The following is a 16,786-nucleotide window of genomic DNA, read 5'->3' on the forward strand; positions in this document are numbered from 1 at the left end:
GATGCGTGGGCCTGCTGAAATATCCTCTGCTTTTAAAGAGACAGCCCCGGGTTTCACTTTCTTTTTACGGGTGGGAAATACTGACATTCAAACAGTCTTCATAGGCAAATTAAAGGTAGGGCTGGAGATTCTGGAAAATCGGCTCTAGCAGGCAACATTTTGAAAATACACAAGTCAAAAGTCCCAGCCCCTTTCCTCAGACTGCTCTCTGAAGCCATGCCTTCACCTTCCGTGGACGTAGGTGAAGACACTCAATGCGCATTACCAGAGCTACAATGATAGCCATCAGACTGGAGTGTGGCTTTTCCACGGACATAGGTGAAGACTCTGATCACGCACACGAGAGGAGGGAGAAAGATGGTAGCTTGATTGACACAGCACGATCCAATCAACTACAACGTGACATTGTACGTGATTGGATGGTATTTTTTGAGGCTTGTTCGTTTCCCAGGCAAGTGATTTTTTTTAAGTTCATTTTTGTGAAAAAGCCTTTATTTACTCAGTTGCAATTGGGTGTTAAGATGATTTCTAGCAGATTAGTAAAGAATCCAGAATAAGATCTCCAACCCAACTTTTAAGTCAATCTACAGCTGACGCAGATAGACGGTTCTGAGAACCACAAATACGATCCTAATTCAGTTATATAGATATAATGTAAGCAGTGTGAGATTGAGCATATCGTTGTTGTCATAAGAAAATATCTGACTTTAGCTTTGGTGATGTTTAGGGTTACACATTCCTCTGATGCCTTTGGAAACTCTTCACAAAACATCGACCATACTGTTTAGTTCATCTATGCATACGGAAAATGCAATACATTTGTTAAAAAGTGCTTTGGCAAAATACCTCTCAATTCCCTTTAAAGCACATGTCAGCTTTTGAATTGTGCATTCTGTGATCTCTTTACAAACTATGAAATATAAAAGCATTGTGAAAATATGGCGGCATTGTCATTTTGTCTCCATATGTATTCTAAATTTGCCCTAATTGCACTGTGTAAGCTTTGCAACATTTCTAACTTTGGCTCCATCTTTTGGTGTCATCAAGAGTGCAGGAAAGCTACACAAGGATTACACTAAGAGCATTCTAATAACACCAAAGATGCTCTACTCCCATAACAATTCTCTGTGCTAAGGCTGGCATACTCTAGCTCATCTGATAAGGCAAATTAAAGTCACAAGGCAGACATTGACAGCACAGGAAAATATGGCGTCTCTTATTTAACAAGGCAAACCAGCAGCAGTTATAATAAATCTACGTCTTGCTGTGGATCAATAAAATTAATTAAGTGTTTTTTCTTTTTAAATCTACCCTGAGCTGTGAATTTAAATGGAAATAAAACACACCAGATATTTTGGCACTGCATTGACAGAATGGCACTACAGGTCAGGGAAAAGTTGACATAGAATTCACAGTCAGCCTGTTGATCACGTGGTGTTTTAGTACAGGTGAGTAACCTAAACCCAGTCACATTCATTTACTACAGTATATATACACTCAGACAACATCCATCAATCAAAAGAAAGCAAAATGAGTAGTGTTGATCAAACTAAATAAATATAAGACTAGCTTAGCTTTACTCATTAATGCACGTTTGCTTTAACAGGTAGTTAAAAATGTAAAATCACAATTCAGCAGTAGCAGTAGTCACATAAGGTCGGACATGTCCTCTAAACTCAGGTGCATCTGTCCAACTCAAGAGTGCATATTCATATTAATGGTCAGTTGAATGGCCAACCCTGTCCACCGGTCCCTTACTTATCTGCCCAGGTATACAGGCCACACAGAAGCAAAATAAATCCAACTCTCACTAAAACCAAAACCAGTCTAGCTAGAGGACTCAGGCTTTAAAGAAAAATGTAAATCTATACGTCCATTAGGTGGAAGACTGTGGTGGTGATACAATCTGAGATCGGTTTCACTATTGGCTGTGGAAGGCACATGAGGATGAGGATCAGATTTAGGATGGAACAATCTAATTCTTTGGGTGGACGGTTCAAATTTGCAGGCGGAAGTCCAGATAAAGGGCAGGACAGAGTAAACGTGAGCTTAATCTTTACCAAAAGTCACATTCTGCTGGGGCAACAGATCCCTAGTGGTCATTTCCCTTTGAAAAACAAACATTTGCCTCTATTTCTTGGCATGTGTGCTCACAAGAATGTATATGTGCATACTGCATGTGTGCGTGTGAGTTTATGTGTCTTTCACTCTGAAAAGTTTTCAGTGAACCCATGTAAAGTAAGCTACCTCATCCAGGTCCACGGGGTAGTCAGTCAGGTAAATGGGGCCTTTATCAAAATGTTCCCCCTTGTAGCTTCTCCAGCGTCCTGCAGGGAGGTAAATGTCCCTCTCCTGCTTCCCTGGCTCCAGCACCGGGGCCACCATCAGATCGTCCCCTATCAGGAACTGGGAGTCGATCTTGTAGGCCGCCTCGTCGTCATTGGCGATCCACCAAAGGGGCCTGATGATTGGGTCTCCTGTATCGAGAACCTCACCCGCCAGTTCAAGAACCCTGGGAGCCACCAGGGTCTCGTGAAGCTCTGTGAACTTCTGTGCTATCTGGACCACCTGCACAGGAATCCACAAAGATACAGAGTTAGCATCAGTGTACAGCATGAAGGCTGGTTCCACATTCTGTGTACATATACACCATTAAGCAATTAATTATGATTCAATTAGTCATCATGCTTTCCAAACAAAACCACCCACATATACAGTATTTCACATTATAATACTCAAACATTTGTATTTTAATCAATAATATAAACTTCTATTTACAATGTTGGCAGCCAATTTAGGCTTGAAATGCACCTTTATTGAGTAAAATAAAGAAACTTTTTTTTTTAAAGAACAGTGTTTTACACACTTATCATATAATTGAACCACAGGAATAACAGAAAACATCTCGTCATGTAAAAACATTTTTTCCAACTGGAAGACGTATCCTCTAATCTGCTGCTCACCTCGCTGTCGTATGCCCAGGGTGGGATAGAGAACTGCATGGCAGGCATAAAAGCTGACAGCTCCAGCCATCGGATGTACAGCTCTCTGTCCGGCAGACCATTGTTACCTGAAAGACAAAGCAGGCATCAGAGGGTAGAACGGGACCAGGTCTAAGACTCTCTGGAGCCATATGTAGTGGAGGGTCGTACCTGTGGTGCGGTTGGGGTATGCGTTTCCTCCGATCATGTCAGGTAAGACAAACTGGTAGCCCAGGATGCTGATGGTCAGAACGGTTGGGATGATGGACTTGAGGCCGAGCTCGTAACCCCACACCGAGTCTCTGTCGATGATCCTGAAGAAGCAGGAGATGTCCTGACTCTGGTAGCCCACCCTCAGCTCGGCGCGCTCGCTGAAGGGTACGGCCATCTCCGTGTAGCGGCGGGTGAAGGTGGAGGGGTCAGAGAGTGGGCCCAGGGTGCTAAATTGCTGGGGGAGGTAGCTTGTTTCTCCTGCGTCAAATTTGAACGAGGTCACGTCGTAGCGGGTTTTGAGCATGCGCAGGTGGGAGGAGTACCACTCTCTGGCGTCTGGGTTGGTGAAATCCAAGATTCCTCCGATACCGTTCCACCAGCGGACCAGAGCCGGCAGCTCGCCGCTCGGCTCCCGGACAAACAGCCCCTTTTCCACGGCCACGCCAAAGTTAATGGAGTCGTAGTTAATGAAGGGATGTGTCCAGAGCGACACCTGGAACCCGTCCTCTCTGAGTTTGTCGAACATCCCGCTGGCGTTGGGGAACTTCTGCGGGTCAAAGTCAAACTCTCCATAGTCGGCGGTGTAGCGGTCGTCCAGCTCCAGGTGGGAGCAGGAGAAGCCATGTTCTGTGATGTCGGCGGCATAGCGCAGCAGCTTCTCCTGAGTTACAGATGACTTGTGGAGAGCCCACGTTGACCACACTGGCTGTTTGAACACTTCAGTGGACGGGACCTTGATTGGCTTTGGGAAATACCGACGTACCTGTGCAAAAATGCATACAGAGCACACACAGAGTTTTCATTGTTCAAAAGGTTTGTCTCTCTCTTCTATTAGGCTCATTTGTATTAAAGACATACATTCCTCTACCCTCTACCTTAGCATAATGACTGAAAACAAAGGGAAACAACTAGCCTGCCCCTAGAAGACACCACCATTCCCTGCTGACAATAGTCCTGCACATAACCCCACAAACAAGATATAACATGTTGACTTGTGAGGTTTAAAGTGCTGTTAGTTTGTTTTTGTTACCTTTGGACAGAGCCATGGGGACAGAGCCTGTCCCCTTCATTTCAAGTTTAGTCATAGTGCCATATTGAGCAGACTGCTGACTGAAATCTCAATGTCAAAGCAAGTAGTTTCCAAAATGTTGAACTATTCCTTTAAATACCACCGCACAGGGATTAAAGGTTTGGCAGTGCTGTGTAAGTCCACGGTTCTTACATTAGATTCATCTTTAAATTCAGACAAAAAGTCAGTGGCAGTTTAACAGAGTTCAGTCACCCCTTGGATTTAACTAAGCTAACAGGTCAGAGCCTCCCATTGGATAATTACTGCATGGTCCATGGATGATTATGTTTCAGCTGGCAACAACTTCTTTAACCCAGACTGATGCAGTCTCATTTCTTATACAACCACGTCAGAAGACACATCCTGTGGTCGTGGAGAAGATGTTAATCTGTTTCAGAGGGGTCAAATTATCGGCATCAAGCAAATAAAACATCTAAGGAGACTACTAGTGGGTTAAGAACTGTCCAACACATTATTACAAACTGGAAGGAGAGTGGGGAACCATCTTCTTCATGGAAGAAATGTGGTCCAATGTGACCACAGAGTCCAGACCTGAACCCCACTGAGAATCTTTGAAAAATGACTGCAACTCTGGACGGAAATAAATGTTGTGACAGCTTATCGAAACTATGCCACGTGCCGTAATCAAAGCTAAAGGCAGTCTAATATTAGAGTGCGTGACTTTGTTTTGGGGACGGGCAGTGTATCTTCAAATGTGTTTGACAAACAGTGCAAAATCCAGCAGAATCTAAAACACAGGGAGGTTCATCTCCTGCTCCGACCAGAAACTGTTTGGTGGTTTTGATAAATGACTTCAACAGTCAGAATTCTTACTGGTTCATTTTCTGTCTTCACAGCAGTTAAGACATCATGATGTCATATCAGATCAGCATTAATACCAGCCAACACTGCAGCTCGGCTCTGAGGTCATTCCTGTCGTCTCTCTCCAATTCTGCTCTTAATTTTGTTACGTTGTATTGGAGTTTACAGGCAGAGGAACTTGGCCTTAGTCTCTAAGTGCACCACAGATTTCCTGGAGGAGAACGAACAGATCCATTCCAGGTGTTGTCAATACATTCATCTAAGAGTCAATGCAACTGTTCCCATGGCAGTTCCCCAAAAATGTTCAATGAAGGAATGTTCAATGCCCAATGTCATCCAGGTAATTTACTAATTTCACAGCATTTACCCACAGCCATCGGGCTTTTTAATTCTTCTGCAAATGGTAGATGACAGACAAATGTATTTCCCTTAGGGGATTAATAAAGTTATTCTTATTTTATTGCTTATCTTTAGTTTTAAAAGATCATTCTTAAAAAAAACTTGGCTACACTGCAGATAAATTAATACTGAAAGTTTTCTATATGTTAAGAGGATGGGTGATTTGATCAGCAAAATACACAGCATGCCAACAACAGTACACTCACCATGTATTTATGGATAGATGTCACATCTGAGCCCACACACACTCTGTAGCTGAGCTCAGGTAAGGCCTGCTGTTCTTCTGCTGGTCGGAAGGGGGAGTTCTGATACCGGGCCTGGAACCTCAGTGTCCTGTCCTTCTCCGACCAGCCCAAATGAAACGGTACCGAGTCATTAATCTTGATTGCGGTTGCATTAGATGACAGCCAATAGCGTTCCAGGATTCCCCCAAAAGCATTCCTATTGGAGTAGACGTCGCTGGTGATGAAAGGCCGTGGTTCCTCCTCCCCCTGGATTTTTACGGGCCAGTACTGCGTTGCCATCTCCGCCCCTCCGTACCAGTGGGATTCATTGTAGGCCATGGCGTGCTCCACCGCCTGCTCACTCTGCAGCTCCTCCCAGCGAACACGGTAACACATCACTGTGTCCTTGAGTTGGACCGTCTCGATAAAGAAGTTGATCTTGCCAGAATTTGACCGAGTGCAGCTCAGAATTCGTCCCTCTTTTGTGCATGAGTCCAGGTCCAGGGTGCCAGACCTAGAATGGTTTGTGGATGGACAGGAAGAAAACACAAAGGAACTGGTTCAGCACAGCATGAGCATGAGCCAAGCGAGTATTATTAGCAGCAAATCATACCCCTGTATAACTGAAATGAGAGGCATGAAAATATTTTAAACTCCATTCAATTACTGTATTTCTCTGCACATCCTGGGCATGCACTGTCTATTCCTGTCGATGAGAGGATGTGATTAAATCGGTCTTCCCTCAGGGTGTAATCATGTGTCTGATTCGTCTGGCTTTGCATTATCCATCCACACGTTGTAGACAGGCTGTCTGTTTAGGCTCAGCACATAAAAAACAGTGCTGGGACCAAAAGACTGATGTATGTTAGAGAGTTATTGTTAGCCATGTTTTGCTGACTGTCACTTTTAAAGTGGAACAGTAAGAGTATTTCACTTCCTATTTTTGCCATCAATCTGTGTTTTCTGTTTTAAAATGGCCAAAGCATCGGCAGCATTATCTTCATTTCTTACCAAAAATCTTTCTAAACCTGACACCTTCTATTTTATTGTATTCTCTATGGAATCGTCCAATAACCAGAGGGTTAGCAGTTCGAATCCCGCTCTCTCCCAGTCTGTCCTTGGGCAAGACACCTTACCCACCTTGCCTCGTGTGAATGTGTATGAATGATCATGGTGGTGGTCGGAGGGGCCATTTGGCGCACATTGGCAGCCACGCTTCTGTCAGTCTGCCCCAGGGCAGCTGTGGCTACAGACGTAGCTTACCACCACCGGTGTGAATGTGTATGAATGAATAATGGTTGCTGTACGTGCTTTGGGTATTGGGTAACAATAGAAAAGTGCTATATAAATGTAATCCATTATTATTATTATTATTATTATTACCTTAGTCTCGCATCCATCATAGTTTTCTGCCATTTGATGGACAACTATATGAGAGGACAGTGAGCTCACCTGAAGGTCATATTGAAGATGACGGCCCCCGCCTGGTTACGAATGATGAAACCTTCCTTGTCAAGGTCCAACAACTCGGTCTTCAGCAGCTCCGCTTTACGGAGAGACGCCGAGTAGTAGCACCAGGCCACCACGGCGGCCAGCACCAACACACAGCCCAGCATCCCCGCCATCACCAGGGGTCGGCTTTCGTTGCCTAGTTTCTTCTTCAGCGGAGAGGCTCCGGCGCCCCCGGCCATCTGCTGCTCCCCAGGAGCCACTGGGATGATCTGATACATACTGAAGACTGGAGGCGGGGGGGGGGGGGGTGCTCAGAGGAGGAGGAGAGGCAGGAGTGGACAGCTGCAGTGAACCGGCCGACAGCCTCGGTGAAAAGATCTAGAAGTGATTTTCTCACTTACAGCAGGGGAGGTGGAGGTGGAGGGGGGGGAGGGCGGGGGGGACGTGAGTCTACCTGGTGCTTTTTAGCAGCGTCTCCATTTCTGAATGAGGGTGGAGTTTTCCAAATCTGCGACACAGATGAAAGCAGAGGTCAAGATTCACTTCAACAACACAAATATCATCCACGCACACAAAACCTGTAATATCACATCAGCTGTAAGCTGCTAAATAGCAGGTAGCCACTAGCCAGGCCCTGCAGCCACACACAACTAATGAATCCCTAAAAACCGGCAACCATCAGATATTTCAGACAACATGTCAGCATTGTTCAATCACAGCTATCCCTCGGGCGAGAGCAACCAGGACGTGATTAAACATATCAATCAATTGCAGCTCTGAACGTAACCCTACAGTTTTCAGATACAGCCCGGGCCAATCATCCACAACAGAACCCTGTTTATCCTCCCCACACGTATCATTACACTCCGGCTCCACATGCTTATTTGGTTCAGATGGAGGTTAGTGGCATTGCAGCAGCAAAGACAGGAACTCTTGCAAGTGCAAACCCTGCAAAAACTGGGTTAATGTGTTGAAACCAGTGCTGCTGCTGCATGTCTTCAGCTCAGCTTACTCACATCTCCTTAATAAGATGCTGTCCCACTTTACTTTATCAGCCATGCATTTAGTAGCACATACACAAACTAAAACTCTGCTGCTTTGTTCCAACACTATACTTATCTGGACTCTCTCTATCTACCTGGCCTGTCTGGTGTTTTTACTAAACTTAACCAACTCCTTTCTTCATTGTCTAAACCCAACCAATGGGACAGTTCCACTTCTCACTCAAAGTCACAACTCCACTTCCAGGTGTGGGACCAAAACTTGCATGTTCCCCGGGTCCTGTGGAAAGCGGGGAACATTTTTCTACAAAAAAAAAAAGGGGTTCTATGTTGTCACATTGAAGTGGGGAACACAGGGATGACCCTGTCAGCACTTACTTTAATAATGGTTACTACACAGACATAATGATACTGTGGCTCTTTGAAGCCATGCAGCTGAATTCATGCCTTTCAATGAGAGGTAATGTGGCAGTCTTCAGGTGCATTAGGACCTTCTGCCTCCAGGACGGTGTGACCACTGGCACTGACCACAGACCAGTCCACTTCTGCTGGTTTGCAATGGGAGGTGTAAATAGGCTTCTTTGCAGCAGCAGAGAGCGGCCGTGTGGTCAGACCGGCCTCAGCCTGCTCCCTGCAGAGACGTTTCGTTTTCTCACAGCGCCTCCCCTCCCCCTCACTGCTGTTGTATGTTCACGTGAGTTGTACCAAATATATAAAACTATGTAAAGCTGACAATGACATGTGACATCAATGTCATGGTGACAGCAGACACAAACAGCTTACAGACAATCTCCTACAGGCTATACCGGAGTCACGGTGACGTAGGTTACATAGTATCCAAACATTCCCAATTCCTGATCGATAACAACAGTGTAACTCGTCGACGGCTGTTGACGCTGTGTCGGGACATTAGTAGGCTACTAACCGGCTGCACCGGTTGTCACGAACTGTGTTAAACGGTCTTGTTCTCGGTTCAAAGCAACGTTTTCTGTTTCTTTACCCCACACACGAGTCAGACACTTCACCCACGCACCTTCAAATCTCCCTTTTCAGCGCTGCGGCCGTAAAAAACAGAGTTATCTCACCTCCGCATCTGTCTGCTGGGGTCAATGTGGAGCTACAGCTGGAGCTGGGAGCGCAGTGTCTACTGCGCAGCTGCGGGGCCGTTTGAAGTTTCACGGCCACGCCCCCTAACGGACGACCTCGAGGTGGATTGGTCCGTGAACGTGTCACTCATACGGTAGGCGACGCCCTTCGCTTGGCTACTGGGAAATGTATTGTAAATACAAGGTAGTCTTCTTGAATCAACATTTATTATCAGTAACAACAACTTTAACATTGTGACCTGCCTGCAGATGAATATGCTTTTACAACATGTTAACAAAGGTTTTTTAAACTACCGTGCAAGACATACACCTACACCTTAGTTACCGTTTTCCATGGAAACAATTCAAACGTAAGGTGTGGGCTGATCTGCGCTATTTTATTTTTTCCTCACTTCCTTCATACCGCCAGGAAAATGTTAATAACTGTATTTTTGTAACTGTTGTTATCGTTATTATTTCTCCTAGGGTCGTTTTCTTACCGTTTGTTTTTCGGCAGAATCTGACAGTTGCCTGCACCTGGCACCGAAACAACGTTGCACAACTTGTCCTGAGCAAACTCCAGGGGTGAGATCATCCAGAGCAGATAGTGGTTGTAACAGTCTTTGGACCACTGGGTGGCAGCAGCAGGCTACATGATACCATGAACGTGTGCGCTTTTGCTAAAGCGAGCACTCCACTGTTTCCCATTATGTCCTTTAGCACTGCAGACATGTTGTTGTCGTTGTTCCACTGAACATCAGTTGGCTTGTAGGCACTAACAGTAGCCTACTGTCAACAGTAACTTACTGTTGAATTAGACACTAGGCCTAATAGGCTAGTGGTTGAAGGAGCAACAATGGCTACAAATACCAAGTATTAGTAAGTACTAGCCCACTGGTAGTAACATTAGGCAGCAGGAAAGAAGAAGCAGCTCCCCATCTGGAATTTGATTGTAGTTTTTTCATAACAGCAATTATGTAAGTGAATATGCTATGCATGTAATGGGAGAATCATCAAATATTCACTACCTTCAGATTTTGAATTGATTTATTTTCTTTCTTTATTTTTTTTATAGGCTATCTGTCACAGTTGGTTTTTTGTTAGCAAGTTATCTGATGACATCACCTTGGGCTTTGGGAAACTGTGAATGGCATGTGCCACTGATTTCTTTTCATTCAATTCAATTTAATGACAAATCTGAAAAATAAAAGACTGGTAAATCAATAACCATAATAATTGTTAATTTCAGCCATGGGCATGGTGGGTGTTTCTTATAAACTTTTTGACTAATGTGTTATCTGGCCATGGAAACTGTAGCCTAATGTTAAAAGTAGAAACAGGAGAAATGGGAGTAACAATGGGATTCAAGAACAGTAGGCTATTACCGTAAATATAACAGTAGTAGGAGTGGTGATAATGGTTACAGTAACAGTAATAGTGGTGTGTGTGTGTGTAGCAGAAATGAAATTTGGCAACTGTGTTTCAGGGCCTGCAGCGACAAGAGCCAAAGTGACTCATGCTCATCTCTGCAGGAGATTCAGGCTGCAGAGGGATATGCTGCTGCTGCTGCTGCTGGCCGGTCTGCTCTGCTGTGTGCCTGCAGCTGAGCCCTGTCTGCAGTGTGATCGCAGGGTCAGGCTCCTCCACGAAGACTTGGTGCTGTCCGCCCCATCTGTGGCTGACCAGATTGAAATGAAAAAGATTTGTGACTATGCTTATGAGACCTACAGAGAGACCAGCCGGCAGCGAAAGGGCGTCATTGGTGAGGACAGGACATGGTAGCACAATATGACATGACTTGAACTTCAATCTCCAAGGTTTTTCATGATCTGGTTGAAGTCACTTTGTTCTCTAATACCGAGTGAGATGTGTAAGAAGTGTAAAAGACGACTGACTGTTTCCCATTGCTCAGATCCCACCACTCTGTACAGAGTCAGAACTGAGTACCAGAGTGAATTTGATGGATTTCTGAAAACCCCCCGCACTGGTGAGAATCACAGAAATACATCATTCATTCTAACTTTCTGATCCAAAAGCAGACACAGAAGTTGGAAACCTTTGAAAACGCACAAATCACCGGATGTACAACATGACATGTGACACATTACATTTTACATTACCTTTTTTTTTTTTTTCACATTTTCCAAGGCAAACTCAGTGTGCTCCAGGTTCTCTGTTCTTTTTAAAGGGTCTGTAACATTTGAAGCCATTCAGATCATGGACAAAGGCAGGAGGATATTGGAGAAACACTTAGATGGCTTCATCCCTCATGGTAATTGGTATGAATAACAAAGTATAAGAAGTACAACATATGTCAATCTCAGATCATTCATTTGTCTCTCCCATAGGATTGTGCCCCAACAAGTGTGGTAAGTTTCTTCTGTCCAGTTCTGCCACCTCCAGTGCTGTAAATCCTCATACAGACACATGCTGCTCTATACATAGATTGTGTCTTTACAGGACACGTGTGTATACATGTGTGTGTGTGTGTGTGTGTGTGGTTCTCAGGGCTTCTGAATCGAAGAGTAATGGATTGCCTCTCTTGCCGTTACAAGACCTACATCTGTCACTCACCCACCGGCCAGCAGCACTGCGGTGGTATATTTTTCTGTTGGTTTTTTGTGTTGTATGTTCATGTTGGTGGGTGGGTGAGGGGGGCGGGGGGGCACCTGTATGTACCAGTCTCCTCAGGGTACATGGACACGTGCTGTCATGGGTGTGTAAATGTGTTCTAAAGCAAGGAGGCACTGCTGCTGCCTGTCCATGTGCAAGGCTAATGAAAAAAGATTATTCAAGCACTGCAGATGCAAATGAATGAAGCATCCCCTCCACACACATACACACATACACACACACACACACACACACACACACACACACACACACACACACACACACACACACACACACGTACCCCTTCTCTCCAGAGTACCCAGTGCAGGCTGAGGAGGGAGGCCAGGCAGTGCTGAACTGTTTTCTTCCATGGCATCGACTCCTGCTAGGAAAACCAGAATACCACTACTCCTGGGCCCCTGGACAAACAGGAAGTAAAAAGGTCTCTCCAATTCTCATGTTTCTTTCTCAAATGACAGTGGCATAAGTAGTGAATCATTGTCACTTTAAAACTATAGCTACTTCACGTTGTAAAATCAGTTTTATGTATGTGACACTAACAGAGTTAGGTCAAGGCCTAAGAATAAATACAGAGAGAAACCCAACAGTTCCCACAATGAGCAAGCACTCACAGAGAGGAAAAACTCCCTCGTAGCAGGAAGAATGCTCTAACATAAGCAGACTGGGGTGGGCTGCTGTATCCTCTGGTTGGGTCAAGAGGAAAGGAATGGTTGGGGGCAGTAATTATACATTTAGGATGACTGAATGAGTGTTGTTGTGGCAGATCAGAAAAGACAGAGAGACAGTGAGGGGAAGCACAAACTAGAGGGGGGAGAAAATTAAAGTCAGTGATATGGTTTAACTACTGAAAGTCAACATTTAATTACAAACGTACCTCTGTGCCCACTTCCTGATACCAGTATGTTCTTTATTTAGCGTCATGGTGAATATGTAAATTGACCGTCTGCCAGCTTTTTCACCCACTAACTTGCAAGTATCACTTCCTAATTTGTAGAAGCCGCTGGATGAAAGTGATTTCAAAACCTTGGTGGTGACGCACGACTCGTCAGTGGTGTTAAATCAGCTGCGTTTGGATGAGCAAGGAACATATCGCTGCTCTCTGCGCCGTCACGATGGAACCATCCTCTACCAAGTCACTTTCCTGCTCAACGGTTAAGTCACAGCCCAGTCTAGATAATCTAGTGCAAGTGCTCTTCTATTTTAGTTTTCACTACACTCACTACAGATTCATCGTAAGGGTTCTGAGTGTCTGTGGTTTCTGATCTTTCAATTGTGTTTCAACTTGACGCCCTATTGGTAGTAGAACTTTGTTAGATGTTTGTCAGACCCATGGATCCATGGTCAGACCTCTTCAATAGCAATTACTGGAAGTCGTAATAATATTTCAGGAAGCAGGCAAAGCAGGCGTGCTACGTAAGTCGAGTATGTTTGGGGCGGTGTCAAGACAGTGGGTGGCCCTCTTTCTTATGCGTCTCTATTGGCTTTCTAGTTTCTAAAATTGTATCTTCTAAACATGTTATATATATTATACTGTACACTATTGTTCTATGGGTTCTAAGAAAATCACATTAGGTTTACTCTTATGGAAACATGCTATAGGCTATATTAAAATTAAAAGTACCTAACAAAAGGCTCTTCCAACCACTACCGATCAAGAACTGCATACAGTTCCAACAGTAGCTGCTAAATGACCAAAATGAAAGTTCTGCTGACATGTTTTCATGTTGTAAACAGATCTCTGTGTTGTTTCCTCACAGTTTCTCCTTTGCCTGACCCACCTCGCCAACCCCCCGTCACTCTGCCCTCTCTGCCTCATGGAGACAAGTACTCACCTTTCCAACCTCGCAAGGACATGCTGGTGCCAGTCATTGCCATGGTTACTGCTCTGGGTCTGATGGCGAGCGTGGGCCTCACAGTCATCCTGGGGTGAGTGTCAGTAAGTGGGTGGTGGGGGGGTAGAAAGAGAGAATGAGAGGTTAGCAGGAAGGGTTGAGGTAAAAGAGGTGATACCAAAACGTCTCAAGCTGTCATGTAGTTTGTATATCTTCATGTATATGATCATTATTGTTTTAGAGAACAGTATTGAGTTGTTTCTTTAGAAGTAGCATCATAGCATCACTTCTTCTGGGAAGTTATGTCAGCCATCAACAGGGGCTTACACATATTGTACAAACAATTAGCTGTGATATTTACTGTGTGAACCCATGACTAAAGGTTAGTATGATTATGTTGTTGTTTTTTAGAATGATGATGAGCCAGCGGAGAGCAGTACAGGAGCTGAGATACTGTCCGGTGCAGTAGTTGTACATTTCACCCTGTTGTTGGATACATTCTCCATGGCAATGAGAATACATGGAGCTGAATGAGGCAAGGGGTTTCTATAAACATGTTGTTTTTGAAAAAACACTAAACTCAGTGTACAATTCACATGGAGAGACTAAAAAAAAAACACTCACTAACATTATGCACCAGCATTGATCTGACCCCAGCAGGGACACGTTTCCTCTGAATGGGGAGATGGCCTTGTCACATGGACGTATATGAGAGGAATCAGGGATGAGGTAAATCTCCCGGATTACAGTGTTTTTCAGAGATTAATAGCCCCAGACATCCAATTAATCCTGGATAATCCCCCAGTGGGAGGAGGGGGTTGATGTGAAAGGGTAAAATCCAGCAGTAGATGTTTTCATCTGGGTTTCTCTTAATGTTTATTTACTCATACATTCATTCAAAGAGACAGACAGAGCAGGGGGAAGTGATTGAAAACTGGTGGTTTTCTTATCATTCTGAAGTGACTGTCTACTGACAACACTGAGATCACTGACATCATTTGCTTCCGTCTGTCTGTCCGCTCTGTGCGTTTTTGATGACATAAGCAGCTTCTGTTTCAAAAATAGTCGCCTCTGTTTACACAAGTTCTGTCACGGTTTCCTCGTCAAGACTCGGCATATTTTTGCACACCGTTGCCTTTTTTGGCTCTTGTGGTGTGTGAGTGAGTGTGTGCTGCAAGCACCTAGCCCCGTGTTGATGTCGAAAGACTGATTTCCTGTGAATGGGTGAGGTCATTGTTGTCATCGACAGGAGCGCTCCGGCTTGTTCACAGAGGGAAAACACTTTGAATCAAGTCAGGTCAGTGTTGTGTATGTAGCAGCAGTATAGAGGATCCACGGTACTTTGCATACACAACAGGCTGGAGCACATTCTTTACACATAACTGAATCAAAACGAAAGTGATTTGTTATGGATGAGACACCACATCCGGGAATTAGTAACTACCTCACCTCTGGACTCGTTGATCAAGGCTCAGGGTTTCTGAGGTAAATTCTGAAGAACTTTTTGGATCACAGGAAGTCAGGCCGGGTCATGAGCTATGACAAGTGTAAGAAAGGTTGTAGTGAGGTAAGGTGAGGGGGTGAGTGTGTGGAGGCTGAGGCCCTCATGGATGGTGACAGGATGTGCGTGCGCTGCTATTTCCTGTCAGGCTGCTGAGATGGGGGCGAGAGAAAGAGAGAGAAAGAGAAAGAGAGAGAGAGCGTAATTTAAAACACCCTCACACAGACACAAGCTCACGTCACTGCTAGTGCCTTCCAATTCAACTGGCCTCATTGCTTCACCGTGACTTAATATATGTGTTTGGGCCTACAGTGTCAGTTTAGGCTACAGTAAATGCATGCTCAGCGATTCTGCTGACAGCCACAATGAACTGCTCACATTAATGTGTGTACGTGTGTGTATGTGTGTGTGTTGCTGTGGACTGAAACTGCAGCCTCAGCAGGGCGCGAGTGGGACAGAGTGCTGTGGGACCAGCGGAAATGGGAAGATGAAGAAAGTGGAGTCAGAGGTTTGAGTGGGAGACGTCTGTGGGAAGGAAGGCAGAGTCTGAATGTGGGTTATGAGGAAATGAAGACACAGATGTCAGATTACACCTTAAGAACCCATCCCACACTGCACATAATGAATACATGTATCCCCTTGTTTGTAAGGCAAAGAATCCTGTGGACAGCAGAGAAAAGGTAATACAGTGTCCTTCTCAATGAGGATCCCTCAAATTTAAATTGACAAAAAAACAAAAAGAAAAACAAATGCGAGGTTCATGTAAGCCCCCAGCTTTTATTATAAGTGAAACTAAGACAACTGGGACTACAGGGACTTTTGGTCGAGGAACGAGACAACATGACATCATGAGAGCTGATTCATTAACTGTACCTCAAAGTACTTTATAATGAGTAATCTGTCATTTTCGAATTATTAATACAACAAAAATGACTGGTATTTTCATGGGATTTCCTAACAGTAATAAAATTATATTGCCTTATTCTTTAAGTATGAGTGTGTCCAAAGTGCAAGTAGTTAGATTATGGATGTGTGAGATTATCAGAGATAACAGCTCTGTCTTTGCATTCTGCAACTGTTTTCTGTCAGGAATTGATTCATTTGTCAGCAGGCTGTAATATCACAGAGGAGGAAGACTCAGTTGATTTAGATTTCCCAGTAGAGCAGGGAAAAAAAAGTCAAATCTGCTCTGACATTTTATGAGTGCAACATTTGACTTGTCCCCGAGGTCAGTGATAACATGCTGGGCACAGAGAGAATCCATTTAGGCCAACAGTTACTTTAGTGTGGGAGGGGCCAGAGAGGCTCAGATTTAATCTAACCCAAATAACAGAAATCGGCCTTCACCCTTTTCCTCTGAGGGCTGTTGGCTCAGGCGGGGAGAGGGAGGGAGGGGGGGGGGCGTTTCAGCATAACGTCATTCAACACAAAAACACGGGATAACCCCAAATGACCACGTGCGCGGTAGGAAAATCAGGTTTGACGTCAGTGTCCATATGAGGAGTGGCGGCCGCGCCATATTTGGTTGTTCCGCGTGTGACGTTGTTCCTGCTTTGGAAACCAAGGCGGGGCC

At 44.6% G+C, this 16,786-nt stretch overlaps 2 protein-coding genes across 3 annotated transcripts; one reads left to right on the forward strand and one right to left on the reverse strand.

Moving 5' to 3' along the window:
- Nucleotides 1-1,974: 1,974 nt before the first annotated feature.
- On the reverse strand, nt 1,975-9,379 carry LOC146981808 (alpha-galactosidase MYORG-like). 2 transcript variants are annotated; one of them, XM_085787341.1, is made up of 6 exons: nt 9,247-9,379; nt 7,161-7,668; nt 5,691-6,222; nt 3,153-3,957; nt 2,964-3,070; nt 1,975-2,568 (listed from the first exon to the last, which is right to left on the reverse strand). In XM_085787341.1, exons 2-6 carry the CDS (start codon nt 7,436-7,438, stop codon nt 2,221-2,223), a joined length of 2,070 nt encoding a protein of 689 aa, XP_085643467.1. In that variant the 5' UTR covers nt 7,439-7,668; nt 9,247-9,379; the 3' UTR covers nt 1,975-2,220. The 2 variants fall into 2 exon arrangements, with proteins under 2 accessions (XP_085643467.1, XP_085643468.1); XM_085787342.1 differs by having other exon boundaries at nt 9,195-9,294.
- Nucleotides 9,380-9,505: 126 nt separating this feature from the next.
- Nucleotides 9,506-16,518, forward strand: izumo1 (izumo sperm-egg fusion 1). The gene is made up of 10 exons (XM_085787343.1): nt 9,506-9,831; nt 10,733-11,008; nt 11,159-11,233; nt 11,435-11,518; nt 11,595-11,615; nt 11,755-11,844; nt 12,174-12,301; nt 12,875-13,031; nt 13,638-13,806; nt 14,124-16,518. Exons 2-10 carry the CDS (start codon nt 10,801-10,803, stop codon nt 14,179-14,181), a joined length of 990 nt encoding a protein of 329 aa, XP_085643469.1. The 5' UTR covers nt 9,506-9,831; nt 10,733-10,800; the 3' UTR covers nt 14,182-16,518.
- The last annotated feature ends 268 nt before the right edge of the window (nt 16,519-16,786 follow it).

The sequence above is a fragment of the Trachurus japonicus genome, chromosome 9 (assembly GCF_045865225.1).
Source record: "Trachurus japonicus isolate A0001 chromosome 9, Traja_1.0".
In the NCBI taxonomy this organism is placed as follows: domain Eukaryota; kingdom Metazoa; phylum Chordata; class Actinopteri; order Carangiformes; family Carangidae; genus Trachurus; species Trachurus japonicus.